This window comes from Salmo salar, chromosome ssa11, assembly GCF_905237065.1.
Source record: "Salmo salar chromosome ssa11, Ssal_v3.1, whole genome shotgun sequence".
Classification (NCBI taxonomy): Eukaryota; Metazoa; Chordata; class Actinopteri; order Salmoniformes; family Salmonidae; genus Salmo; species Salmo salar.
In genome coordinates, this window is record NC_059452.1 from 20,049,892 (window position 1) to 20,076,091 (window position 26,200).

Consider the following 26,200-nt stretch of genomic DNA (forward strand, 5'->3'; position numbering starts at 1 on the left):
ACAATGCTAGTCTGAATGTAACAGAGGGCGTGCTGCTAATGTGCCTGTCCACTTGACTGTCTGCTGAGAGTCAGAGTGGTCATACAGCCACTGCCTCATACCGTGTTCAAGACAGAGAGGAAGAGGTAAAGAAACAGGAGGCACTGCTTGCACCTAGAATGGTTGTCCCAGACCAGAATACTGAGTTTGATACACGTGTGGCATGGCAAGGAGAGGAGAGGTGGTGGTAAGACAGGGGTCCACAGAAGTGCTGTTTGTGCATGTGAGGAGTTCTGTTAATGATATTTTACTGAAGTAAGAATATCTGGAGGAATAACTAGGAAAGAGTGTGTTGATGAGTGCAGTGGGGTGTTCCAGCAAGCAGGATCATTACCTTAGCCAGGTAACTTTGATAAGCAGTCAAATACATCTTGATTTTTATTTAGAAAACTAAACCTGAATATGGATTGTTGGTTGTCAAGTCAATTATACCATTACAAATTTCAAAGTTCATATTTCTAGAAAAAATGCAGTACTTCCTGTTTTTTGGGGGGACCGTTAGCTGGCTAACTCATTGATCCTGCTTTCTGGAAGAGCCCCCAGGGAGGTGGGACATGAGATGCAACCCATTCACAAAACATTTGACAACAGTGCACAGACACAGGCAGGCTGTTGACAGCGTCCTTTTTCAGAACATCTGTACTCTCCACACCATCTCCTATAAAATGTGAGACAGGCCCAGCTGAGAGGCCTTGGTAAGGCAGTACATTTTGGAGAGTAAAAGTTCACCAAAGAGAAGACTCTGACCCTACAGGGCTGAATACACACCTTAACATTCATACCATATCTAAACAAGGTATTGCTACACGTGACCAAGAGAGATCGTAAGGCCAAAATCTAACTGGATATCCATGCACATAATTTGAATTTCAGCACAAATCCATAGACGTCAATAACAGATTTACATAAAAATTTGGAGTTACACATGCATACCCATCTCTGGTCATGATTTGGCCTGTACTGCCTGGCAGCATACGGTGGAGGTAATAGGCTGAGTTGACTGGAACAAAACACTGTGCTGAACTTAGGTTAGTGACAACTAAAGGTCTGAACAAAAACTAAATAAATCCACTATATTCAGACACCCATGGTTGGGCACTGATAAGCAATAGTACTCAGAGATCAGTGTACAATGACTGCATCAGCCACCTTCTTATATACATTACAAACCTGTCCTACCCCGTACTAGGTACACTTGGACACTGGAGAGCAGAATACTTCAGAGTTTACTGCATAGCACATGCTTATACTGCATGACATTTTTTCAGGTATTCTGTGTAACTATTGCTTATAGCATAAAAAAAATGTAACAAATGTAATCACTGTAAAAAATAAATTAATAAGTATTGAGCGGTTTATGGCTAAATGTCTACTGCTCCACTGTGGAAAATCATCCAGCTCATCTCTGTATGGCATTTCACCACTACCGTATTTAAAAACATTTATATTTCAACAGAATTACAGATTGGTTGTTATGACGGTGTCAAATGGCATGTGACTCTGCCCTGATCAGGCCTAACGGACCACCCCTCTCCTTCAGGAACATTCTCTCATGGCTTGTTGTCAAAGACTGTCTGAGGTTTTATCCTCAGTGAACCGTGAGTCCTTGGAGGCTCCACTCAACAGAAATGTTCTGGAGGCAGTAGGGTGGTGGGGTTGGAAGGGGTGTATGAACTAGATTTGTCTATAAATAGCGTGGATGAGGGACTCAAGTCCGTTAGAAGGCATTGGATGGATGTCACCACACACAATCGCCAGTCTTCACCTCAGAGCTCAAAGCCCAGGATACAGGTACAAACAGGCCAGCAGATAGATGCTCTAACACACAGTTACCATCTCACACAGTATCGGTGAGCCTGGGATATTAATGCTTGGATCTGTGTTGGAGCACATCTTATGACACAGGTGATATCAAAACAAATACACATCATTTACAGACAAGGACTACCGGTTCAGAAGTGACCAGAGACATTAAAACTAGACAAAACTGAGGTGAAATGTCTTTCTGACAAGAGGATTAACAGTCAAGACATTTTAGAAGAAAAAAGAAAACTGGAATTACCATAAGCTAATGGGAATGTCTGGCTGCTTTGTGGAATGACATGTCAAACTAAATGTCTGGCTGCTTTGTGGAATGACAGGTCAAACTAAATGTCTGGCTGCTTTGTGGAATGACATGTCAAACTAAATGTCTGGCTGCTTTGTGGAATGACATGTCAAACTAAATGTCTGGCTGCTTTATGGAATGACATGTCAAACTAAATGTCTGGCTGCTTTATGGAATGACATGTCAAACTAAATGTCTGAGGATTTTTACATCTGCTCTAATTGCACTTCATCTTGATTTCATCCACTTGAAGTTTCTGTGACTAAAATCTGTGTCCAAAAAAGGAAACTGCAGCATTTTGTCTTGGCTAATTTGTAAACAGTGTCAACCATGCAAGTCAGTTTCTCTATTGCCAAAACTACCTTAAGAACACTTCAAAAAATGTAATAGCTACAAAAACATTTTCCCTTCATAAAAAAAGAAACTATTTGTGATTCCCATTACAAGGTCAGTGTGAATCAACAGGTGAAGTTTTCTATGTGCAATACAAGACAATCTTAAGGTCCACTGGAAATAATATTGCCATGGACAAAATAAAACATTTCTCTATGTACACAAGTAGATTAAAAGACAAAGGAGAGGACAAAACAGAGGACAGTTAAGATGCTCACCACTGATTTGGAGTCAAGCATCTCTGGGAGATGCACTTGAATAAAACCATATAGAGTAACTATTTAAACTATATAGGGTAACCATATAGAGTAACTATTTAAACTATATAGAGTAACCATATAGAGTAACTATTTAAACTATATAGGGTAACCATATAGAGTAACTATTTAAACTATATAGGGTAACCATATAGAGTAACTATTTAAACTATATAGAGTAACCATATAGAGTAACTATTTAAACTATATAGAGTAACCATATAGAGTAACTATTTAAACTATATAGGGTAACCATATAGAGTAACTATTTAAACTATATAGGGTAAGCATATAGAGTAACTATTTAAACTATATAGAGTAACCATATAGAGTAACTATTTAAACTATATAGGGTAACCATATAGAGTAACTATTTAAACTATATAGGGTAACCATATAGAGTAACTATTTAAACTATATAGGGTAACCATATAGAGTAACTATTTAAACTATATAGAGTAACCATATAGAGTAACTATTTAAACTATATAGGGTAACCATATAAAACCATATAGGGTAGCCATATAAAACCATAACGAATACTATCAGTGAGGATCAGAGCCCGAACCGCCAGTCCATCAAAAATGAGACTATTCTCTCCAGAAGAAATGCCTGGTTTTCAAAAGGCATGCTTTGATTGTGAATCTGTAATAACCATACAAAGAACAAAACATTTCAGAGCCAAATTGTGCATCACCTTTGAAAAGCAGGAACGTTTCAGGTCAGGGTTAAAGATAGTATTAGGTCTGATACGGAAGCTGTATATTTATATAAAAACAATAAAATACACAGAAAACCCACTATTGCTTTGATTTTGGTAACTGAGCAAGGATTGGCTGGACTCATATACCCATTTCACACAATCGTGTAAGCTGAGCTGGCCAGATAACATATCTAGTGCCATCCTGCTTTTAAATGAGCAGAGGCACATAGTTAGCTAGCCATGAACAACCTAAACCAGGCTGGAAAATGGCAGGCTAACCTTAAACTAAATATATTCACTGGAAAGCAGGCCAAAAGATCCCCCCAGTTTGTGTTGGGACAATAGTGTGAAAAAGGTATGAAGCAGGGCCAACTCCATCCCCTCCAACACACACAGGGTTCCCCCTCATAGGCCCAGGGGCTGCAGCCAGTACTGCTCCATACAGGCTTCATTCTCACAGGTGACTTTGGTGGAGACCAGCCCATGCCTCCAGTAGTGGTGCCTACTAATACAATGACAGTGAACAGTCACCAGCCAGGCAGAGGAATGCTGAGAGGTATAGCAGGCAGGGAGGGCTGCATTCGGGAAGATGAGTGTTGTCTTGTGGTCACTCTGATAATCACTATGATACTGGAATGCATGATCTCTTTTGGTTTCTTTCAAAAGGAAAACTAACATGTAACCGTGGCACAAAGTGGGGTTGGGGTGTAAAATGAAAAACGGGGAAGTGTGGTTTGTGCATTACGAAAGGAGTGAGCGGTTTCCTAGGTTCTGATTGGTTGATTGAAGGAGCTGATTGAAAGACCTCTAAGGCTGCCTGCCCTCCTCTCAGACCCTCTCTCAGCAGACTGGGCCCAACGAGGAGAGGCAGGGAGGCGAGGGAGTGTCTGCGCCTTGGTAGAAGTCCTCTGCTCCTACTAGAGAAGCACGTCAAGAGTCTGCATCAAGTCTGCATCAAGAGAACCAACATCATCAGAGGGAAAAGCAGCAATTCAGCACCGCAAGTACGCCTTTAGTCTTTGTTTCTTTTTGGGAGAACGCTTTTGAAGGTAACAGACCAAAATAGAAATGTGGGGGGAGACAGAGCATAATAGGATGGCTATGTTCTTGTCACGGTCAGACCCTGTCTGTCTACCAGACATGGGCTATATATTCTCCCCAGTCTTGGGTTTCCAGAGGAGATGGTTTGGTCAAAGAAGAGAGAAAGTCCAGTGAATGCGATCACCTGTGATAAGGATGGTTCTGGGGGTTGGTTCACCTGTGATAAGGATGGTTCTGGGGGTTGGTTCACCTGTGATAAGGATGGTTCTGGGGGTTGGTTCACCTGTGATAAGGATGGTTCTGAGGGGTTGGTTCACCTGTGATAAGGATGGTTCTGGGGGTTGGTTCACCTGTGATAAGGATGGTTCTGGGGGTTGGTTCACCTGTGATAAGGATGGTTCTGGGGGTTGGTTCACCTGTGATAAGGATGGTTCTGGGGGTTGGTTCACCTGTGATAAGGATGGTTCTGAGGGTTGGTTCACCTGTGATAAGGATGGTTCTGAGGGGTTGGTTCACCTGTGATAAGGATGGTTCTGAGGGGTTGGTTCACCTGTGATAAGGATGGTTCTGAGGGGTTGGTTCACCTGTGATAAGGATGGTTCTGAGGGTTGGTTCACCTGTGATAAGGATGGTTCTGAGGGTTGGTTCACCTGTGATAAGGATGGTTCTGAGGGGTTGGTTCACCTGTGATAAGGATGGTTCTGAGGGGTTGGTTCACCTGTGATAAGGATGGTTCTGAGGGGTTGGTAGGGAGGAAGGAAGATGTGGTCTGAGGCCTTTGGTAGGTGATTCACCAGCTACATACACTCCCTGCTTCTGGATCCGCTCCCTGTCAGCCTGGGAGAGCAGAGACCCAATCTCCTGATCACTGGACCAGGAGCTGTCCTGACTGACTGACAGACTGACTGTCAAATAGAGCAGACCTGACCAGCCACGAGACCAGGTAGTTCCTCTGAAAACAAAGAGCTTGTAATCTTATTAGGTGTGCAAAATATCAAACATTCTGAGGCTACATTCCCACTCTTTTTCCCCTTTCCCCCTCTCTGATGCTATCGCTCCTCTGACAGTCTCTTCTGTGGTGTGGACTGCTGTGGTTGGTGCTACTTCCCAGCGTTAGAGCGCCCCTCAATGGACAGTTTGACCTCCTGTGGGATGAAGGAGGGTCGAGAGGAGCCCAGCTGAGGGTGCGCCCCTTCCTCCACCTTCATGCATCTCTGAAGGCCGGGGGCGGACCAGCGCCTCTGAGACGCGCTCGACACTGTCGACACTACTCCCACCCCCGCCCCTGGATGAGCAGAACCCCCCGTGTGCAAATAGTAACTGCTCTGGCTCCTAGTGTGCTCTGCTGAAGTCCTATTTGGTCTGGTAGGCATCTCACTCTGCCCAACACCCCCTAGTTGCATGGGCTCCTCTTTATCCCCCCTCTCCCTCTCTCTGTGGACGCGTTCCATCCTGAAGTGAGGCTGTGGCCTGGGCTGCTGGGGGGCAGGGGGCCCCATGGGCTGGCCGATGGCCCCTGATGTGGAGTTGGCTTTGGTGGAAGTCCTGGCTTGGGTCTGCTGCTGTTGTTGTTGTTGTTGTTGTTGTTGCTGCAGGGGCTGTTTCTGTTGCTGGGGCGGCTGCTGCAGAGTGATGGACACACACACGTCTCCTACCTGCAGGTGGTGGCAGGCCAGGCCATAGAGCTGGGCCGTGCGCTCTGGGCTGCAGGAGGACCAGCCCTGGCCAAACACAAAGAAGGGGTGCTCCGGGGGCACGTCGATGGTCACCTTGCTCTGCTGCTCGCCCACTGTGAAGTGCAGCGCCACCAGGCCGGGTCTCTGCTGGCTGGTCCTGATGTCCACCACCATGCTGGAGTCGATCTTCAGCCCCCCGCTCACCTCAGCACTCCGCACAAAGTCCTGAGTCTGCAGGTCCTCCACACGCTTCAGCTCCCCCGTGGCCAGCTGGATGATGGCCCCCTTCATGAAATGGGAGGGATTGGAGGGGGCAGGGGTGGGCACCGGGGCCTGCGTGAGGGCTGCCGTGACTGGGACAGAAAAAGGCTGCTGGGGGTGCTGCTCCACGGTGGCCAGCTCCACCACAGCCCTGTCTGGGAGGCACACTCTGGCTGGAGACTCAGAGGCTTTAGAGTAAGGGGTGGGGGAGGCCATGGTGACAGCAGAGGTGTCATCATTGGTCTGGCTGGGGTAGTGCTGGGGTGGCTGTTGATGTTGGTGGGGGAGGTGGTGATAGTCTAAAGGGACCAGGACTGTCTGTCCATTGGCCAAGATGACCGCGTGGCCTGGCTGCCCTGCCTGCTGTTGATGGGCCGTCACTCGGGGGTCTCCATACACCGCAGGGTGGATCGCGTATGCTGTCCGGCCAGCACTCTCCCCTGCCTCCCCATGAGCCTCTCTGCCTCTCTGAGAGCCCTGGGATAGGTTCAGGGGACCAAAGGACACCTCTTTGCGGCCTCCACTCACACCTTGGACAGGAGAGGCTAGGCGACCAACGACCTGCTGAACCTTGAGGATGACAAAAGATAAATCTTATTAACACATTTCAATCAATCAACCTTTTTATCTTTAAATGTAATAAAATTGTTGTGTCTGAGAAAAAGGAAAAAAGACTGAAGTTTTGTCCTCCTGTACCTCCTCTCAACCACCATTATTAAGCCTCAGAAAGCAGTGGTTTCCTATCAACTCTAGTCGAGACCACAAACCAGAACATTTTTAGTCTTTCCTAGAAGCAGCAGGCAGTGTGTGGATGTGACTGGTTGCCCAATGATCAGCACACCCTCAACAAAGTAATAAAGGAAGGAAGTGGAAGGGAACATGGATATTGTGTCACAGCAGACACTATAAAAAGTCAAGTGCACTAAATAAAGTCAGAATTTTGGACAATTCATAATCAAATCTCTCCTTATTCGAAAATAAAACATTTATTTGACTTATGGAGTAGATTTGAAATAACTTAAATAAGTAAATACATCCGTGTAAGTAATTACACCAAAACTTCAAGTCTTACCTCCAGGTCAGTGTCTGGGGTGCTGCGCTGCCCAGGCGAAGCCCTCTCGTCCAGCCTGCGGCTCTTCAGGCTTCTGTCCTGTGCTTGCTCCAGTGCAACAGAGGCGGATGCTACCTGCAGCAGCCGTGCATTCCTGGCAATGTAGACTGAGTCCTGGAGCATCTCCCTGGCTGCCTGCTCCCTCTCCCCTCCATTCACCTCTCTATCCCTGTCTGTCTCCTGCTCCCCGCTGTAGGGGTCCCAGGGGGCAGGCGCAGCCCTGGTGCCCTGAGAGTGGTAAAAGACTGGCACTCCCCGAGGACTGAGCTCTGCGGCGGGCAGCGAGCCCAGGTGCTGGACAGTCTGCTCCGAGGTCAGCATCAGCGGGACCCCTCCGGACGACCCCACTTTGGCAAAGGCATGGGCAGATACATGGGTCTGGGTAGAAGGGGAGACCACACCCTCCTGGATGACTGACTGGTAGGGGACCAGGTGGGGCTGGGAGAGGGTGCCCGAGGGAGAGATCAGGGAGCTGGGGACAAAGCCAGGGGGGACTGCATAAGGGACTGCACCGTATGGGGAGACAAACTGGAAAGAGGAGTGGGGGATCTGGGCATAGCCTAGAGGGGGATAGGAGATCCCTGGATGATGCTGTAGGAGAGATGAGGGGACAGTGTAAGCTGGAGAGATATGGCTTAACACTGGGTGTAGACTGGTCTGGGAGTAGGAGACAGAGGGGAGAGCCACCCTATAGAGCATGCTGTACTGGTCAACGGGCAGCCCTTGGAGGCCCTCAGCACTCTCTACGCCATAGCGTAGACCAGGCTGAGCACGCAGCCACTCCTCTGCTGTGCCTCCTCCCTGAGTGTCACTACTGACCCCTGAGCTCTGAGTGGAGGCCACTTCCTCCCCCCCTCCCCCACCACCTCCTCCCCCCACCCCACTTCCTGCCCCTCCTCCCGCACTACTACTACTGGTGCTGTTGTTGAGATCCCTCTTCTTGGGAGGCAGGCACTCCTGATTGCGCTCGTGACCTGGCTTCATAGCGGTGCCGTGTAGTCTTGTCTGGGCGTGAAAGACTCTTTATTGTGCAGCACGGGGAGTGGAGCCTGTCAGCCAGGCAATCAGCACCACAGGAACCAGCTCTGAGAACCTGAAGCTGACCTCGTCCACCGCCTCACCTAGAAACACAGAGAGAGACTGTGTGACCAGCTGTCAGACGACCCCAGGGATTCACCTTAACATACTACATCAACACATACTGGACCTACGTCACATGCCAGGCTTAGAGTGCCAAGATGTTTGAGAGAGATAGTAGATGAAAGGAAACTTGTGTTTCCAGACCTAGGCACAGGAGATCCACAAAATGATGGGCACAAACAAACCAAAGAAACAGAATTTCAGTTAAAGATGCACTATGCAGAAATCGCGCCGCCACTTTCTGGTTGCTAAAATTCTAATAGTTCGCCTGATTTCAGTTTGGTGACATAACAAGCAAGTATAGTTTAGAGAATCACTGTATCTTCTAACCGCTTTGAAGTATAGTTTCTATAACCAAAAGTAAAAGATGCAAAAACAAAACTTTAGGGACGAATAAGCATTACAAGCATTTCTCTATACTCGCAATAACATCTGCTAACCATGTGTACGTGACCAATAAAATTTGATTTGACTAGAAATAGCGCACATAGAACACATCTACCGCTTCTTAGACTTGCTTTCAATGAGAATGACAGATCTATAATCACACTTCTATGTGAATTTGGTCAGGTCGCCCAAAAAGTTACATATTGCAGCTTTTAACTCTGGATATTATTTCCTTGAATAATTAGGCCTCCATGTGATGACAGGAGGTGAGAAAACCAACAGCACCATAAAGATTAGGCACACACTTCAGCTCATTTTATGGTCTGTGCCATATTGCTTTCACCCCATGGCAACAAGTTGTTACTTGCTGAACTGTATGGCATAGTGAATCACAGCACACGAGAGATAGGGAGAGTGAGTAATGGAGAGACTTCTCTACACCTCAGCTGCTGCAACCAGAAATGCTTTCAGATTATTCAAAACCCTTTTTTTCAGCTTGCCTAATTATACTGTCTCGTCCCATGACACTGCTGTGTATTTTCTCCACAGTCAATTGGATTATTAGTGGGAAGCCATGGGAGGGAAACCTAAGGGTGAAGACAGATTTGAGACTGTTAAAATATCCAGGCATGCACAAACACCTACACAACAAACCCTCTTCCACCCACACATATCCTCCCATTCTTTATAAAATCTTATATAAACGTCTTAAATGACCCACATTCACATCACATGCCTCACTTTCTACGTGCAGAGGAGCGAAAGACAGGAGGGTGCTTCATATTTTCATAAATCTAGTCCTAACATTTCCCTGAATATAGCCTATTTTTGGCATGTCCATGAAGAAATTAGCGTTATTCGCTACAGTAGGCCTATTTGGTGAAGGATGCTGTTTTCATCTTTGAATAGGAGCAATGATCTCAAGGCATAGATCATGTTTTTGTTATTCGCAACGTAGAACACTGGACAAATTGCACTATATCTTAGAAACATTTTCACATCTGATATCAAATTGATTAAGCTCTCTTGCTAGTACTCTGGCAAAAACTGAAATTTGAGTTGGGATGGGAGTCAAAAGTAGCACTCTAGTTGGGTGTTTCCTCATGTCATTCAAACAAGATTGAGAATACTCATACTGGCTACAAAACATAATCAAATCATTGGATGACAATTGCCTACTGTTGTGGGCATAGTTAGAAAAGTTAACTTTCGTGGGATGAAAATAATAGTAAAGTGAGAAGGCCAGGCAACGTCAGAATGTATGGCTGGACATCTGCGAACACTAGTAATGGCTAGCTAGTTAGCTGGATAGCCATTTATCACCTGTTATTATCGGTCAAATATAGTATCTCCAAACGCTACTACTTCCCGTCTTCTCGTGCACTTACCTCCAAATATCATTGTGGATATGCCTCGACTGCCTTACGCTTTCGGAACAGTTAATATGATAAGGAAAAGTGGAAGAAATCAGGGCTGATTAGTCGAGCCCATTTCGGAGGCCAGCAGACGAAAACCCAGTGGCGCTCCTAGATGACGTCACACATAGTAAATTCAATTTCCTGGATGATTTTGAGGCATATAAATCCGATCATTTTCATAAATTTGAGCTTCATGGCCAATAAAAAACAAACACACGTTTACCTTCTGCTAGGAATACTTGAATTGCCATTTTTCCCCGAATGGCTGTATGCCCAAATTAGGGAATTATCTATTTCCCTTCGGAACACACATTGCCTTGTTCCTCTCTAAATGGCAATCCTCAAGCAATGAAAACAAGTGGTATTTTAGCCCATTATGGGTCTCTCCTTGGGATACTTTAGGAGGTTCTTGAATTACGAATGCAGTACTTTCTCAGATTTACAGTACCGGCATGTTATTGTGACGTGTTGTTTTTGCAATTTTCCCGGTTGATGCTCCGGTATTACAGCAGGGGGTGCTGGTGGCATTCTTAATGATTTGAGTTAGTGTGTACAGTAGCTTTGCATTTTATTATACATACATTGACTGTAGTATGACCTGATTTGACTAATATCAGACCTGCATATAGCATGGTTAATATATTAATTTGAATATCATGTGAAATATATTCAGTTTCCCTCATAAATCTGTGTTGCAGACATTGCTAATTGTCTCATTTCTGACAGCTTTCCAATCCAGACCAGTCACAAGCATTGCAGCCACCTTATTGGGTGTCTGTGAAATACCGAGTAGAAGAATATTCACACATATCTACCCCCCCAATAACAAAAAAACAACTTCAGACATTTGACATTTTAATTTGCTCTAAATTCTTACACATTGACATTTTCCTTTACAGCTGTGATCCCCTGTGGTCAGAGTGTTGACAGTGCTTTTGAAGGGGGGAAGAGGGTCAACATTGCACTACAGACCACTCAATTGTCCAGCAAGTGCTCTGCAATGCCATAAATGTGCATCTCCAAACTTGATCTAACACAGTGACACTCCACAGAGCAAATGTAAAACAAAACATTAATCCCAACATGGTGTTACTTCCGATCAAGCACTTCAAATTGGCTTCCAGGTGCAGCTTTTGAAGTACTCAGTCTCTCCTAATGTCATTACTCTGGGTGTAACAACATGCATAGTAGAATAAGTGATAGAAGTGAACCGGTACATTGAACACAGTAAGTAACCCAAATTTCCATCTAAAAAGGCACTGAGAATTTCCTACATCCCTGTTTTAGAACATTTGCATAACTGAATAAATATGTGCACTGTTGATCAATATCAAATTGTGTCAAATGAAGAGCACAATTGTCATACAATAACAGTGCTGAGTGCACCAATGGTGTGAATTAAACTAAAACAAGGGCTGTGCATTCATGGAATATAAACTAGAAGTAGGGGCTAAAAAACAGAAAGTACCATAATTAGAATAGTAAAATAAGTAATTTCAAGCAATAAAAACAGCATATTATTTGTCAATATTATTTTCACCTTCTCATAATTCAAACCACCATCACCAGTAATTATTTCATACAGCTTCACTTCTTATTTCATACAGCTTCACTTCTTATTTGGGATTTTTCTTGTTAATATCAGGTGAAAGAGCAATGAGTGCTCATTAGAGAAAACAGATTCCAACTGTTTACATGTCTCCACTTCAAACCCACTCTGAAAAACATCACCTGACTATGGTGAATAGACACGCCGATTGTCTGAGCATCAGTTCAGGCAGCATCCAGCCATTAGCAGCATCAGTTCAGGCTGTGTGGGTGTACAGTAATGATAGGACAGGTATCCAGCATGCCCAGCGGTTCTTTTCTGCCCACAGCGCCAAATCATACATGTCCAGATACTGATGCATTTCAATGCCAAAGCCATCAAGGGAAAGGTTGATTGATGAATGACAACACCTTTCTTATCTCAAACGGTGAAGGCATTTTCCAGTGCCAGTTCCCTGGCATTTTATTGGTGTGTTACGTGATTGATGATCATTTCCTGCAAGAAGGCCTAATAGTAAATATCCCCGTGTGTCCTTCTCATTTCACTATTCATGATTTGGTTAATATTCATTTTAGAATTAATGCAGTACCTTACCAGAAGGTCTCTAGAAATACAACTCAACTATATTAAGTGATACAAATAAAGCGATAAGTGTCTACCACAGATTTAACTCCTCCTCATAACTCCTTTTTTCCTTCGCAAAGTGTCATCAGCGCTACATCCATGTCACTACAAAATCATATTCCACTAACATTCTTCTACATACTCAACTGAATCTAAAACTAGAAAATGGAAATCAAAATTGACTTCCTACAGAGAGCAACCCTGGCAAAACCCTGAAGAAATGTGTGATTTAAGCAAAAACAAACAGCCACATCACATTCAACTGAGCTAGCCTCCAGCCTCTAGCATGATAGGACATCCCTTCTGGACTAAAACCACTGATTTGAGTGAGAACTTTAGCCACAGGACCTCAGAGTGCCTCATTGGCCAGAGTTTCAGTGGAGAGCCATATCTTTGCCCCGTTCAGGAACTTGCTGAGAGGAGTGCCCAGGATGCTGCGGCGGCACATGTTCCCCACGGGAGAGAAGGGGAAGGAGGAGCTGAGGTACTCTGGAGTTGAAGAGGGCTCGAGGGTGGAACAGGCCTTAAAGTACATCCTGCTGTGGTCTGATGGGGGGGCGCTGGGGGTGGAGGTCGGGGTGCTGGCCGGAGTGGCCCCCTTGTACTGGCGTAGCTGGCTCTGCAGCTTCTCTACCTCATCAGCCAGCTGGGAGAGCTTGTGGTATGCGGTAACAGGGCCGCCCTTGGGGATGCTGGCTTCAGGGACCCAGCGCAGGAAGTAGAGCCTCCACAGGGCCAGGTGTGAAGGCAGGAGCTGGGGGATGAGCATCCCCTGTAGGTCTGCGGGCCGGGAGACCCAGTCCCTGAAGAAGCGCTCTGTTGGGCTCTCCACCACTTCTCTGATCTGGGAGAAGTCTGGTTTGAGACGCGACACCAGGGAGTTCCGTCTGGTCAGGGTGAAGCTGTCATGGCCGTCCATCAGGATGTTCCTCAGGGAAGAGGGCATCCCTCGGAGTGTAGAACTGTAGTTTTTCTGGAAGCGAAAGGAACACACACAGTTATTTAAGTTATTTAATTTAGAATGTACATGCATGCAGATGGTGTTGATTTTACTTTGAGGAACATGACATTTTGATCTTCATGAATTCAGGTTATTTCCAGGCATCTAGGACTCCCTGGATAGTCTTGCATAGCTTTCTTGCAAAGCTCCCTAATTTACCTGTCTAGAATTGAAATGTACTTATCCTGTTAAGGGGTGGTTGAGAACTCTTTCATTGTATTCATTTGCATTCTCAAACAAAGAGAGCAAACTGACCTTGGTGCGTCTGAAGGACTTCACTGCTCCGTTCTGAACACACGTGGCACCTTTTCCAACATACATGGGGTTGTTGAAGAGGGCCTGGTCTTTGGGGGTGAACTGCTGTGACCAGTCCCAGACAGGGGGGAAACGCAGGGCCTTCTCCTCCCCCACAGGGATGCACTTACTCTTAGCAAAGTCCTGTAGAGGAGGACAGGTAAGGTTACTAATACTGCACACAGCTGCACACAGTTCTGAGCTGTATCATATCAGAGGTGTGTTGACAGAGTTGAATACAACCGCAACTATGTTTTGAGGGTTGAGGGGGGAACTTCCTGTGTTTGTGGCTTTTTGTGTGTGTGTGAGTGAGCTCCTCACCATGCTGTTCTCAGTGCGCTGCTGGGGACAGTTGAAGAGGAAGGTGCTGAAGACAGGGATCCACATGCTGTCACTGAGCACAGTCAGGTAGGTCTCAGTGAACTCAAAGGCTGCTGGGTACTGATTTATAATCTGCCACACACAGTCCAGGAACAGCTGGAACAGAGGAGACTGAGGGGATGGGAGGAGAGGAAGAGCAGGAAAGGTAAAGAATATTGTGATTAAGGGCGGCAGGTAGTCTAGCGATTAAAAGCGGTCGGCCAGTAATCGAAAGGTTGCTGGTTTGACTCCCTGAGCCGACTAGGTGAACAATCTGTTGATGTGCCCTTGAGCAAGGCACTTAACCTTAATTGCTCCTGTAAGTCGCACTGGATAAGAGTGTTTGCTAAATGACTAAAATGCTAAATGATTAAAATCACTGGGCACAAAATAATGACAACATTTCAAAGTACATCTCCATGTCAAGCTCCATTTCAAGTATACAAATAGACAGAGCCCACCTCCTCTTTGTCATTCTTCTTCAAATGGTTGCACCGGTCGAGGAAGCGATGGCCAGCCATCACCCACTCCTTCTGCACCAGGCTCTGGAAACCAGTGAGGCTACGGAAGTGAGGGTCCAGCATCAGTTGTACCAGAGAGGACACCACACAGCTCAGGTCCCTGTCTTCTTCCTCTGGAGAGAGAAGAGACAGAAGAGATAGAAAGACCGGTAGTAAGACAAGACACACACACAGGAAACATACAGAGAGACAGACAACTAAAGGACAAAACCATGTATTTCTTTACCTTGCAGAATGACAGACACATGTTTTCCCTCCAGCAAGTAGACTACCTCGGCTGAATGTTTCAGGAAGGCCCTGGAGCCAGGAATATGAAAGGATACAGTTTACTTTACTCTAGGTACAAATATGTAACATTTACACATAAATCTTAAGTACGACATTCATTAACTCTGACCAAAAGTTGAGTCCAACCAAAATTATCCTGTACTTGCTCCGTAAATATTAACACCATTAAAAAGTGGAAATCAAAAGGACTAATAGATCTACCAGATGGTAGAGAGAGAACCAGCTGGAGCGTTTGTCAATGCTAGTACTTTTCTAAATGAAAATTCATACAGGACAAGACAGCAGCACTGCCACTGCAAACAGCATGGTGAGCCAACCTGCTGAGCCAGCGGCGTCTAAATATTTGAACATACCTGACATACTCCAGCCATCGAGAGCTTTCCATGGACGACAGCCACTTCTCCTCGGACTCCTCAAAGGGCTCTGCACACAAACAAACAGTTAAATATCCCAAGTGCTTTCAGAATGCCTAAGAGCAGCAATAAAAGCCTAAGAACAACAAAGTGCCTTCATAAAAAAACAAATAGATCACAACATTATTGAAATCAATTAAATTTCCTCCGACTTACCGATGACACAGATCTGCCGCACTTTGACAAAGGCAGCCTGGATGTCCTGGATGTTGGGCAGGTTCTTGTCCAGGTCGGACTTGAGGACATCACTGCGCTGTGGGTGGCTCTTTGTTATGGCACTACAGATCCTACCACAAGGCAGGAAAAGACTGTTGGAAATGGTCTTAATAGCACTGCTTATTTGACAAGCAGTTTATTTATTTCTTTGGTACTGCGAGTCTGGACAGAATAGTTTGGCAATCTCACTTGTCATTTATGCCAAAATAACAAATCACAGTGCTGACATGATAGTCACACTATTTGAAAGGAAATTGAAAACAGATGATTGTAGTAAACAAAATAAAAACAAATAAAATGTATTCATTGATATTCTATTCAGTCTTATTGTACCTCTGGTCCAGCTTCCTCTGCTGCAGTGGGTCACTGATGCTGGCCATGCGCACCAGGGCACTCCCGTTGGGGTGATTCCAGCACCACAACTAAGGGAAACACACAAAAACACACCACCTTATGTTTCAGCAGTCACACACAAACAGTCTCCCTCGTTCTCTCACTTACAAACACTCACATGCGCTCAAATACAGTCACTCCTCTCAAAGCACTTAACAAATCAGCGTCATTAATGCTTGATAGAAACAGTCTAGGGAATTCTGTCTAAAACAGCGAGAAAGGCTTTTATTAAGCAAAAGCTGTTGTTTTTTGAGATGAGAGGCTGGCCACTCACAGGGATGCGGTGAGCAGTGAAAAAACATAAGTACTGCTTCAGGTCTTGATCCGCCAGGGACACTGGGACCACAAAGTACTCTGGGAGACTGGAAAGAGAAAGATAAGAGGGCAATATGCATTACAGAGATGCTCCAAACGGCAAGAGGTTAACATTTGATGCCACTGAGTCAGGCGCCATATTAGCCACAGCAGATTCTGAATGGTTCACCACAATATGAAAAGAAATAACTGAAAATCTGTGGCAGCAAGTGAAGCAATTACTACATTTCCATCTCAACAAAGATTCTATTACATAAAGTGTCAATGTAAGCCATTACCTAAGTGTGTTACATAAATTATTACCATTCTGCCTGATGAGGATTATGACACTAATGAGCTATGTTAATCATAATCCAAATCAGGTAATAATCCATGCTGTCATTTAGAAAATGAGCTCAGGCCTGCAGTAACCCTCCCTCCCCACTCCCCTAAACTATGTGGGCCCCACCTGGATGAGACGATGTAGCCCTCGTTGATGGAGCACACCCTCCACTCCGCTGCACCCGTTCTCTTGATCTCCCTGTCCCATTCAGAGGGCCGGTCAAACAGGGGCATCTGCAGTCCTCCTCCGGGATCGACGCCATTAACCCGCTCCCCTGAACATGTAGCAGTGAGCGCTTGCTAATTAAAGACACACACCTGCTTGCGGTGTTTCCTTCAACTCAAACATTGCAACAACTGTAAATATATGTTCTTCATTGAAGAGCCACATTTGATACAATGAATGTTCCAACAAAAGTAAATTGATCATTGTTCTGTTAACAGTGTATTCAGCATGTTTTCCTTTAGATTCCTCACATGTCAAGACATGTACAGTGGGGATGCTATTGATAGCTAGAACAGTTTGGCAGGCAACAGGGAATAAGGGTGTGTCAAAGCCTTTTCACTCAGAACCAGATGATTAAGCAGTGTACTGTATACCTACCCAAGGAGCCGTAGTATTGCTTCCCTACGTACTCAAAGCCAAACAGCAGCTGGGGATCAGCGGGCTGGGAGTAGTGAGCGATGGCCAGGCAAACCTTAAAATCACAGGGTGGGGCAAACACATGACTTCAAAAGGAAGAAACTGAACAGGTCCAGGCAGATGTACAGTACATACAGTGTCTTCGGAAAGTCTTCAGACCCCTTGACTTTTTCCACATTTTGTTACGCTACAGCCTTATTCTAAAATGGATAACATTCATTTTTTCCTCAGCAATCTACACACAAACCTCAATGACAAAGCGAAAACAGGTTTCGATTTCTTTGCAAATTAAAAATAAAACATAAAGATTTATTTTTAATACATTTGTAAAGATTTGTAAAAACCTGTTTTTGCTTTGTCATTATGGGGTATTGTGTGTAGATTAATGAGGAGAAGAAAAAAAAACAATTTAATCAATTTTAGAATAAGGCTGTAATGTAACAAAATGTGGAAAAAGTCAAGGGGTCTGAACACTTTCCGAATGCACTGTAGGGCCTAGTTATATGAGCCTGGAAGTTTTCCTTTGCTGCTTTTTGACTGTAACACCATTGTATACGCCTTTATATTATACTAAAACAATTGTTTCCATAGCTAGGGCTGGCAGTGAGGACTTGTGAAGAGCAGAATCAACAACCTCTGAAGAATCAAAACAATCAAACAAGCGAAACGCAAGTACAGGGGCAAGTTGGAGTCGCAATTCAACGGCTCAGACACGATACGTATGTATTTGTATTAATTATGGATCCCCATTAGCTGCTGCTTCGGCAGCAGCTACTCTTCCTGGGGTCCAGCAAAATTAAGGCAGTTTCTGGAATTTAAAAAAACATTACAATACATTCACAACACACTGTGTGCCCTCAGGCCCCTACTCCATCAATACCACATATCTACAGTACTAAATCAATGTGTATGTATAGTGAGTATGTTATCGTGAGTGTGTATGCATGCGTCTGTGCCAATGTTTGTGTTGCTTCACAGTCCCTGCTGTTACATAAGTGTTTTTTTTTTATCTGTTTTTTTAAATCAAATTTTACTGCTTGCCTCAGTTACTTGATGTGGAAGAGTTCCATGTTGTCATGGCACTATGTAGTACTGTGTACCGTCCCATAGTCTGTTCTGGACTTGGGGACTGTAAAGAGACCTCTTGTGGCATGTCTTGTGGGGTATGCATGGGTGTCCAAGCTGTGTGCCAGTAGTTTAGACAGACAGCTCAGTGCATTCAACATGTCAACACCTCTCATAAATAAAAGTAGTGATGAAGTCAATCTCTCCTCCACTTTGAGCCAGGAGAGATTGACATGCATAATTATTAATATTAGCTCTCTGTCACTCTGTCTCCAAGGTCCAGCCGTGCTGCCCTGTTTTGAGCCAATTGCAATTTTCCTCAGGCCTTTTTTGTGGCACCTGACCACACGACTCAAGGTGCGACAAAACTAGGGCCTGTAGGACCTGCCTTGTTGATAGTGTTGTTAAGAAGGCAGAGCGTCGCTTTATTTTGGACAGACTTCTCCCCATCTTAGCTACTACTGCATCAATATGTTTTGACCATGATAGTTTACAATCTAGGGTTACTCCAAGCAGTTTAGTCATCTCAATTTGCTCAATTTCCACATTATTTATTACAAGATTTAGTTGAGGTTTAGGGTTTAGTGAGTGTTTTGTTCCAAATACAATGCTTTTAGGCTAACTTATTCCTTTCCACCCACTCAAACTAACTGCAGCTCTTTGTTAAGTGTTACAGTCATTTCAGATGCTGTAGTAGCTGATGTGTATAGTGTTGAGTCATCCGCATACATAGACACTGGCTTTACTCAAAGTCAGTGGCATGTCGTTAGTAAAAATTGAAAAAAGCAAGGGGCCTAAACAGCTACCCTGGGGAATTCCTGATTCTAACTGGATTATGTTTGAGAGGCTTCCATTAAAGAACACCCTCTGTGTTCTGTTAGACAAGTAAGTCTTTATCCACATTATAGCAAAGGGTGTAAAGCCATAACAGTAGCAGACTATGATTGATAATGTCAAAAGCTGCACTTAAGTCTAACAAGACAGCCCCCCCCCAATGATTTTGTCATCAGTTTCCCTCAGCCAATCATCAGTAATTTGTGTAAGTGCTGTGCTCCTTCCCTATAAGCGTCCTGAAATTCCGTTGTCAATTTGTTTACTGTGAAATAGCATTGTATCTGATCAAACACAAAAGTTTACTAAGGGTTGGTAACTGGCTGACTGGTCTGCTATTTGAGCCAGTAAAAAGGACGCTTTACTATTCTTGGGCAGCGGAATGACTTTAGCTTCCCTCCAGGCCTGAGGGCACACACTTTCTAGTAGGCTTAACTTGAAGATGTGGCAAATAGGAGTGGCAATATAGTCAGCTATTATCCTCAGTAATTGTCCATCCAGATTGTCAGACCCCGGTGGCTTGTCATTGTTGATAGACACATTTTTTCACCTCTTCCACACTGACTTTACAAGTACAAATCTTGTCTTTCATAATTTGGTCTGATATACTTGGGTGTGTAGTGTCAGCGTTTGTTCCTGACATGTCATCCAAGTTTGCTTATCTTGCCAATGAAAAAGTCATTAAAGTAGTTGGCAATATCAGTGGGCTTTGTGATGAATGAGCCATTTGATTCAAATTAATGTGGCAGAGTCTACAGGAAATCACAGACGTCACACTTCCAGACAGACTAAACACCTTCTGTGCCCGGTTTGAGGATAATACAGTGCCACCGTCGTGGCCTGCTAACAAGGACTGCCCCCCCCCCTCCTTCCTTCCTTCTCTGTGGACGATGTGAGTAAAACATTTAAAACGTGTAACCCTCGCAAGGCTGCTGGCCCAGACGACATCCCTAGCCGTGTCCTCAGAGCATGCGCAGACCAGCTGGCTGGTGTGTTTACGGACATATTCAATCACCCCCTATCCCAGTCTATTGTCCCCACATGCTTTAAGAAGGCTACCATTGTTCCTCTACCCAAGGCGGCAAAGATAACTGAACTAAATGACTACCTCCACGTATCACTCACTTCTGTCATCATGAAGTGCTTTGAGAGACTAGTCAAGGATCATATCCACCTTACCGGCCACCCTAGACCCACTTCAGTTTGCATATCGCACCAACAGGTCCACAGACGACACAATCGCCATCACACTGCCCTATCCCACCTGGACAAAAGGAATACCTACATAAGAATGCTGTTCATTGCCTACAGCTCAGCATTCAACACCATAATACCCTCCAAACTCATCAAGCTAGAGGCCCTGGGTCTCAACCCCGCCCTGTGCAATTGTGTCCATGACTTTGACGGGCCGCCACCAGGTGGTGAAGGTAGGAAACATCTCCACTTCGCTGACCCTCAACACTTGGGCCGCACGTGCTCAGCTCCCTCCTGTACTCCCTGTTCACCCATGACTGCATGGCCATGCACACCTCCAACTCAATCGTCAAGTTTGCAGACGACAACAGAAGTAGGCTTGAATACCAATGACGAGACAGCCTACAGGGGAGGTGAGGGCACTCGGAGTGTGGCGTCAGGAAAACAACCTCACTCAACGTAAACAAAATAAACAAGATGATCGTGGACTTCAGGAAGCAGCAGAGGGAGCACCCGCCCTATCCACATCGAAGTGACAGCAGTGGAGAAGGTGGAACGTTTTAAGGTCCTCTGCATACACATCACGGACAAACTGAAATGGTCTACCCATACAGACAGTGTGGTGAAGAAGGCGCAACAGCGCCTTTAAAATTGTTAAACTTGGGTCAAATGTTTTGGGTAACCTTCCACAAGCTTCCCACAATAAGTTGGGTGAATTTTGGCCCATTCCTCTTGACAGAGCTGGTGTAACTGAGTCAGGTTTGTAAGGCCTCCTTGCTCACACACACTTCAGTTCTGCCCAGAAATGTTCTATAGGATTGAGGTCAGGGTTTGTGATGGCCACTCCAATACCTTGACTTTGTTGTCCTTAAGCCATTTTGCCACAACTTTGGAAGTATGCTTGGGGTCATTGTCCATTTGGAAGACCCATTTGCAACCAAGCTTTAACTTCCTGACTAATGTCTTGAGATGTCGCTTCAATAAATACACATCATTTTCCTGCCTCATGATGCCATCTATTTTGTGAAGTGCACCAGTCCCTCCTCCAGCAAAGCACCCCCACAACATGATGCTGCCACCCCCGTGCTTCACGGTTGGGATGGTGTTCTTCGGCTTGCAAGCCCCCTCTTTTTCCTCCAAACATAACGATGGTCATTATGGCCAAACAGTTCTATTTTTGTTTCGTCAAACCAGAGGACATTTCTCCAAAAAGTACGATCTTTGTCCCCATGTGCAGTTGCAAACCGTAGTCTGGCTTTTTTATGGCGGTTTTGGAGCAGTGGTTTCTTCTTTGCTGATTGGCCTTTCAGGTTATGTCGATATCGGACTCGTTTTACTGTGGATATAGATACTTTTGTACCTGTTTCCTCCAGCATCTTCACAAGATCCTTTGCTGTTGTTCTGGGATTGATTTGCACTTTTCGCACCAAAGTACATTCATCTCTAGGAGACAGAACGCATCTCCTTCCTGAGCGGTATGACGGCTGGGTGGTCCCATGATGTTTATACTTGCGTACTATTGTTTGTACAGATGAACGTGGTACCTTCAGGCGTTTGGAAATTGCTCCCAAGGATGAACCAGACTTGGAGGGCTACAATTTTTCTGAGGTCTTGGCTGATTTCTTTTGATTTTCCCATGATGTCAAGCAAAGAGACACTGAGTTTGATGGTAGGCCTTGAAATACATCCACAGGTACACCTCCAACTGACTCAAATGATGTCAATTAGCCTATCAGAAGCTTCGAAAGCCACAACATTTTCTGGAATTTTCCAAGCTGTACAGTCAATTTAGTGTATGTAAACTTCTGTCCCACTGGAATTGTGACAGTGAATTATAAGTGAAATAATCTGTTTTGTAAACAATTGTTGGAAAAATTACTTGTGTCATGCACAAAGTACATGTCCTAACCGACTTGCCAAAACTATAGTTTGTTAACAAGAAACGTGTGGAGTGGTTGAAAAACTAGTTTTAATGACTCCAACCTAAGTGTATGTAAACTTCCGACTTCAACTGTAGATGGAAACAGAAAAGTCTGAGACTTCTGGGTAAAACACTGGTAAATCCTGTATGGAAATGCACCACTTGTCAGGGAGTCTGGAAAAACTCCTGGCCCCAACAATCCAATCTAAGGGAGATGGTCTGCTAAAATCTTTGAGATGTGACACCAGATTATTTTGTACTGTGAATGGAGACAGGTTTCAGTGACTCCATAGGATATGCTGTCCCTTTTCAATGAGTTGTGTCTTTGAAATGCACTTACTTTGAGGCACGTTCTGGCTGCCTCGGAGTCTGCTGACCACGGCCAGAGTGTTTTTCTGTTCACCTTTTACAGGAGTTGTTGTTATTCATTTGGAGGTGATGATTTTATTGGCTAAAGACTCAGGAACCTGCTTGGGAACTTTCAATAACACTTCAAGCTGTGCCTTGGCTACAAGGGGCCTCTACCTTTACTACAAAATTCCACCATTTAAACAGCTGAACGTATTATTTAGCCCAGACATTCTCAACAGCTGAGGCACTAAGTCATGTTTTCTGCACCTTGAAGGGTAGATTGAACTCACACAGGAATACTATGAAGAGTAAAATAGATTGTCAATCTTGAATTTGCACATTAATAAAAATACAAGTCATTTCACCACGTGATGCATTTCATTTTAAGTGAGTGACGAAGACATTAAATTTATGTCTCACTATTTCTAATGAAAGGCAAACGTTGAAAAGCAAGGGCAAACACTTGAAAGACTTCAACCATTGAACCATACTCATGTATTTGTAAGTGTGCCTTGGGACCATCTGGGTAGCTAAGTTGCTCCAAGAATTCAGACTTAAGCGTGGCAGCCAGGATCTCATTTAAGTGAAACCGAGGAAAGCAAACCTCAGCAGAACGCCTATTTCTATTGGGATAGAGGGCTGAGTCTGGCTTTTGGAGCTTTCCATCAGTGGCATGGTGTCCATTCATTGGAGGAGCTGCAACCAAAAAACACAGGACGCAAGGAAGGAACTTTTGTGTTCATGTATGTGTGTGTGTGTGTGTGCGTCTCCGTGTGTATTTGAGAGAGACTGCTCCCAACTCTAACTTCCTTCGGTATAATAAGCTATTATAGAATGGCTTCATTCCATATGTCACAAAGAAAAACAAGGACCAAGCCCTGGTTTAGCTCCCCACAGTAATTACACTGTGTGTCCCCATATAGAAATAGGCACAGGAAGTGCAGTAAATCCCACTCTGTACCATTCCAATACTTACAGCAGAAACACCCATTCATAAAAAACACCATGTGTAATCAGAAACAACCAGGAGTTACCATTGGACTTCAAAACAGCGGTCATAACAGTGCCCAAGACACAACAAATCAAATTGTCATGGGTTCCCCTCCCTGGAAGGTAGTAGCCAGGTAATGTTGATAGTTACTTCTTAGTTCAATATCTTTCAGGTGTGTGTTGAGGCGCTTCAAGCGCTAGCTCCCCCTCTGACAAACTGCTCCCATGTGGCATGCACCATGCGCTCTGGCTGGAGATCTAAGGTCACGTGTGTACATAGAAGCAGGCTGTCAGGAAGATATACTGAGGTCTGCGGTCTCCCTGCGATGGCCATGCAGAGGACTCAGGGCTGCTGCTAAGAGCTCTTGGAGGCCTTCCTCCACATAACACATTAGAATTAACTTACAGCCCCCTGGCTTCTGAGACCTTGGACCAGAACCCGGAGGGCAAAAGCATCTGTGTTGGCAGAGTGATCAGAAACTAGAGGGCTGAATGGATGTTTTGTTCCCTGGTTGGTTTTTGTGGTGACTTTAAAAACACCTCTATCCAGGCTTCACATGTTCCAAGGGGCTTGCAGGTTATACACAGGGGGGCCCGGCTCCCTCCTACCCGGCTCCCTCCTACCCGGCTCCCTCCTCCTCCCTGCACACAGCCTCACATTGTCCAGCATGAGCTCAACAGGCCCACAGGGCTCAGTAACTCCCGGTGAATGCTCTTACCAGGCCTGTTAGTTTGTTGGCTTTGCTGTCAGAAATTAGGGAAGTCATTGTTTCACACCAAACAAAAACAAGCAATGAGTAAAACAAACCACCAACACAACTCTTCACAGGTGGGTCCTGGGGCCCTTTGAGCAATGCTTTGGTTCCACTCTAGAGACATGATACATCTGTGACTATAATCCACCACTCGCTCAGAGAGATGAGTCAGAGTCAATGTGGAATGTTCATTTGACACTTGTTTCTACATAGGTTGCCTAGCAACAACAGCGGTTGTGTAGCACTCCGAGACATGCGTATCAAGTCATCCTGTACACATATCTAAGCATAATCTCATTGACTTAGTTTTCTTACTTGGAAAAAATAAGAAAAGTACCATAAAAAAGGCAATACATGCTGATAATAACGACATGCTGACAATGCCACCCTGACTCCTCCTGAGTCAGGCTGAGCTAATTCTGGCCAATCTCAGGCTCTCAGTCAGCCAGATGGAAGGGAGGATGAAAGAAACACCGACCAGGGAGACAGACTAATCCCCTCATCAGAGAGCAGCTCAACAGGGTGGAGAGAAGAGAAGAGGGGTGGAGAGGGGAGGCGAGAAGTGGAGAAGGGAAGAAGAGGGGTGGAGAAGGGAGGGAAGACAGAGAGGAGGATACAGGGCAGCCTACATGGCCCCAGAAGGCTCCAAGGAGATGCTCTCCAAAAGCCTCCTCAGTGTGTTTGTCAATGGGGTTACCATACACATACAGCTGTTTTGGTTTTCTGGTAGAGGACATACTACACATGGCATTTTTACTCATCCAAAATAAAGGATTAACTAGTGTCATTGGCAGCATGTTTGCTCTCATACTCACATAATGGGATTTAACTCTGATAATCATGTAGACTAACAAGAGATGATTAAGAAATATTTCTCATCTAACAGCGGCAGTCTTTTAGGAACAGCTATACTGACAGCAGCGACATTCCATTCCACAGTGAATTACCAGTGAAATCCTCTTAGAAACTAATCCACTGTAGTGGTGAGGCAGAGTTGAGTTGGAGGATTACCATGCCAGAATCTCGCCTCAGGTTAAATACAAGGGTCAACACCATGTCAATTTATATAGTGTTCATACATCAAAACAGTGTCCATGTTGTTCAGAAAGCTTATATCACAAACCTTCTTGGCGCTCTGGGGCCCAGCCTCGTCGAAGCGGAACCTGATGATTCGGAAATCCTTGCAGTAAAGGATGAGCTCGGTGGGATTAAACTTCAGCTTCTGGTTGGAACACAGAACCTTCTGCTTCCCCTTAGCATCATTCACTGAGAGGAACAAACATAAAACAAAGACGGTGCTTATTAGGGATAATGGATAGTCAAATAGTAACAGTAGTAGTCTGGTCCCAGGTCTGTAGGCCTAATGTTTTTTTATAGATGAGTTGGGCTAAAGCACATACAGTAAAGATCTAGGACAACGCTAGTATAGTGTGGGGTAATGTACATGTGGGAAGTGGGAAGCTGAGTGACCAAAGATTTCACAGAAAAACTGATTATCTATGTCACCACAGAGCTTCAGAGAAATTCAACCAAGTAGGAACTGAAATTGATCTACCAGACCACAGCTGTCTAAAAACAAATGAGGAACTTCATTCTTCATGTTCGGATGACCCTTTATTGGAT

The 26,200-nt window shown here is 44.8% G+C and overlaps 2 protein-coding genes across 3 annotated transcripts in view; both read right to left on the minus strand.

Annotated features, from left to right (window-relative positions):
• Window positions 1–686: 686 nt before the first annotated feature.
• Window positions 687–8,706, minus strand: LOC123723773 (ataxin-1-like). The gene is made up of 3 exons (XM_045689159.1): window positions 8,497–8,706; window positions 7,550–8,430; window positions 687–7,047 (listed from the first exon to the last, which is right to left on the minus strand). The coding sequence occupies exons 1-3, from the start codon at window positions 8,570–8,572 to the stop codon at window positions 5,641–5,643; spliced, it is 2,364 nt and encodes a 787-aa protein (XP_045545115.1). The 5' UTR covers window positions 8,573–8,706; the 3' UTR covers window positions 687–5,640.
• A 2,669-nt stretch (window positions 8,707–11,375) lies between these two features.
• Window positions 11,376–26,200, minus strand: part of LOC106562206 (myotubularin-related protein 10-like) — a 30,387-nt gene continuing 15,562 nt past the window's right edge. For both annotated transcript variants that reach the window (XM_014126910.2, XM_045689160.1), the window contains 12 exons: window positions 25,701–25,843; window positions 17,432–17,525; window positions 16,955–17,102; window positions 16,466–16,553; window positions 16,132–16,220; window positions 15,739–15,869; window positions 15,523–15,592; window positions 15,108–15,178; window positions 14,822–14,994; window positions 14,322–14,492; window positions 13,962–14,144; window positions 11,376–13,679 (listed from right to left, as the gene is read on the minus strand). In XM_014126910.2, coding sequence (XP_013982385.1) covers window positions 13,056–13,679; window positions 13,962–14,144; window positions 14,322–14,492; window positions 14,822–14,994; window positions 15,108–15,178; window positions 15,523–15,592; window positions 15,739–15,869; window positions 16,132–16,220; window positions 16,466–16,553; window positions 16,955–17,102; window positions 17,432–17,525; window positions 25,701–25,843 — 1,985 coding nt within the window. In that variant the 3' untranslated portion in view covers window positions 11,376–13,055. The remainder of the gene's footprint in view (window positions 13,680–13,961; window positions 14,145–14,321; window positions 14,493–14,821; window positions 14,995–15,107; window positions 15,179–15,522; window positions 15,593–15,738; window positions 15,870–16,131; window positions 16,221–16,465; window positions 16,554–16,954; window positions 17,103–17,431; window positions 17,526–25,700; window positions 25,844–26,200) is intronic.

Bases quoted from the DNA above. Each gene is read 5' to 3' on its own strand.
- LOC123723773 (XM_045689159.1), bottom strand. From the start codon at position 8,572: ATGAAGCCAGGTCACGAGCGCAATCAGGAGTGCCTGCCTCCCAAGAAG. The intron at 8,431-8,496 runs GTAGTGCGGGAG...GGGGGGAGGAAG, and splicing joins CAACAACAGCACCAGTAGTA to TGGCCTCCACTCAGAGCTCA. The intron at 7,048-7,549 runs GTAAGACTTGAA...GTCATCCTCAAG, and splicing joins CCCCAGACACTGACCTGGAG to GTTCAGCAGGTCGTTGGTCG.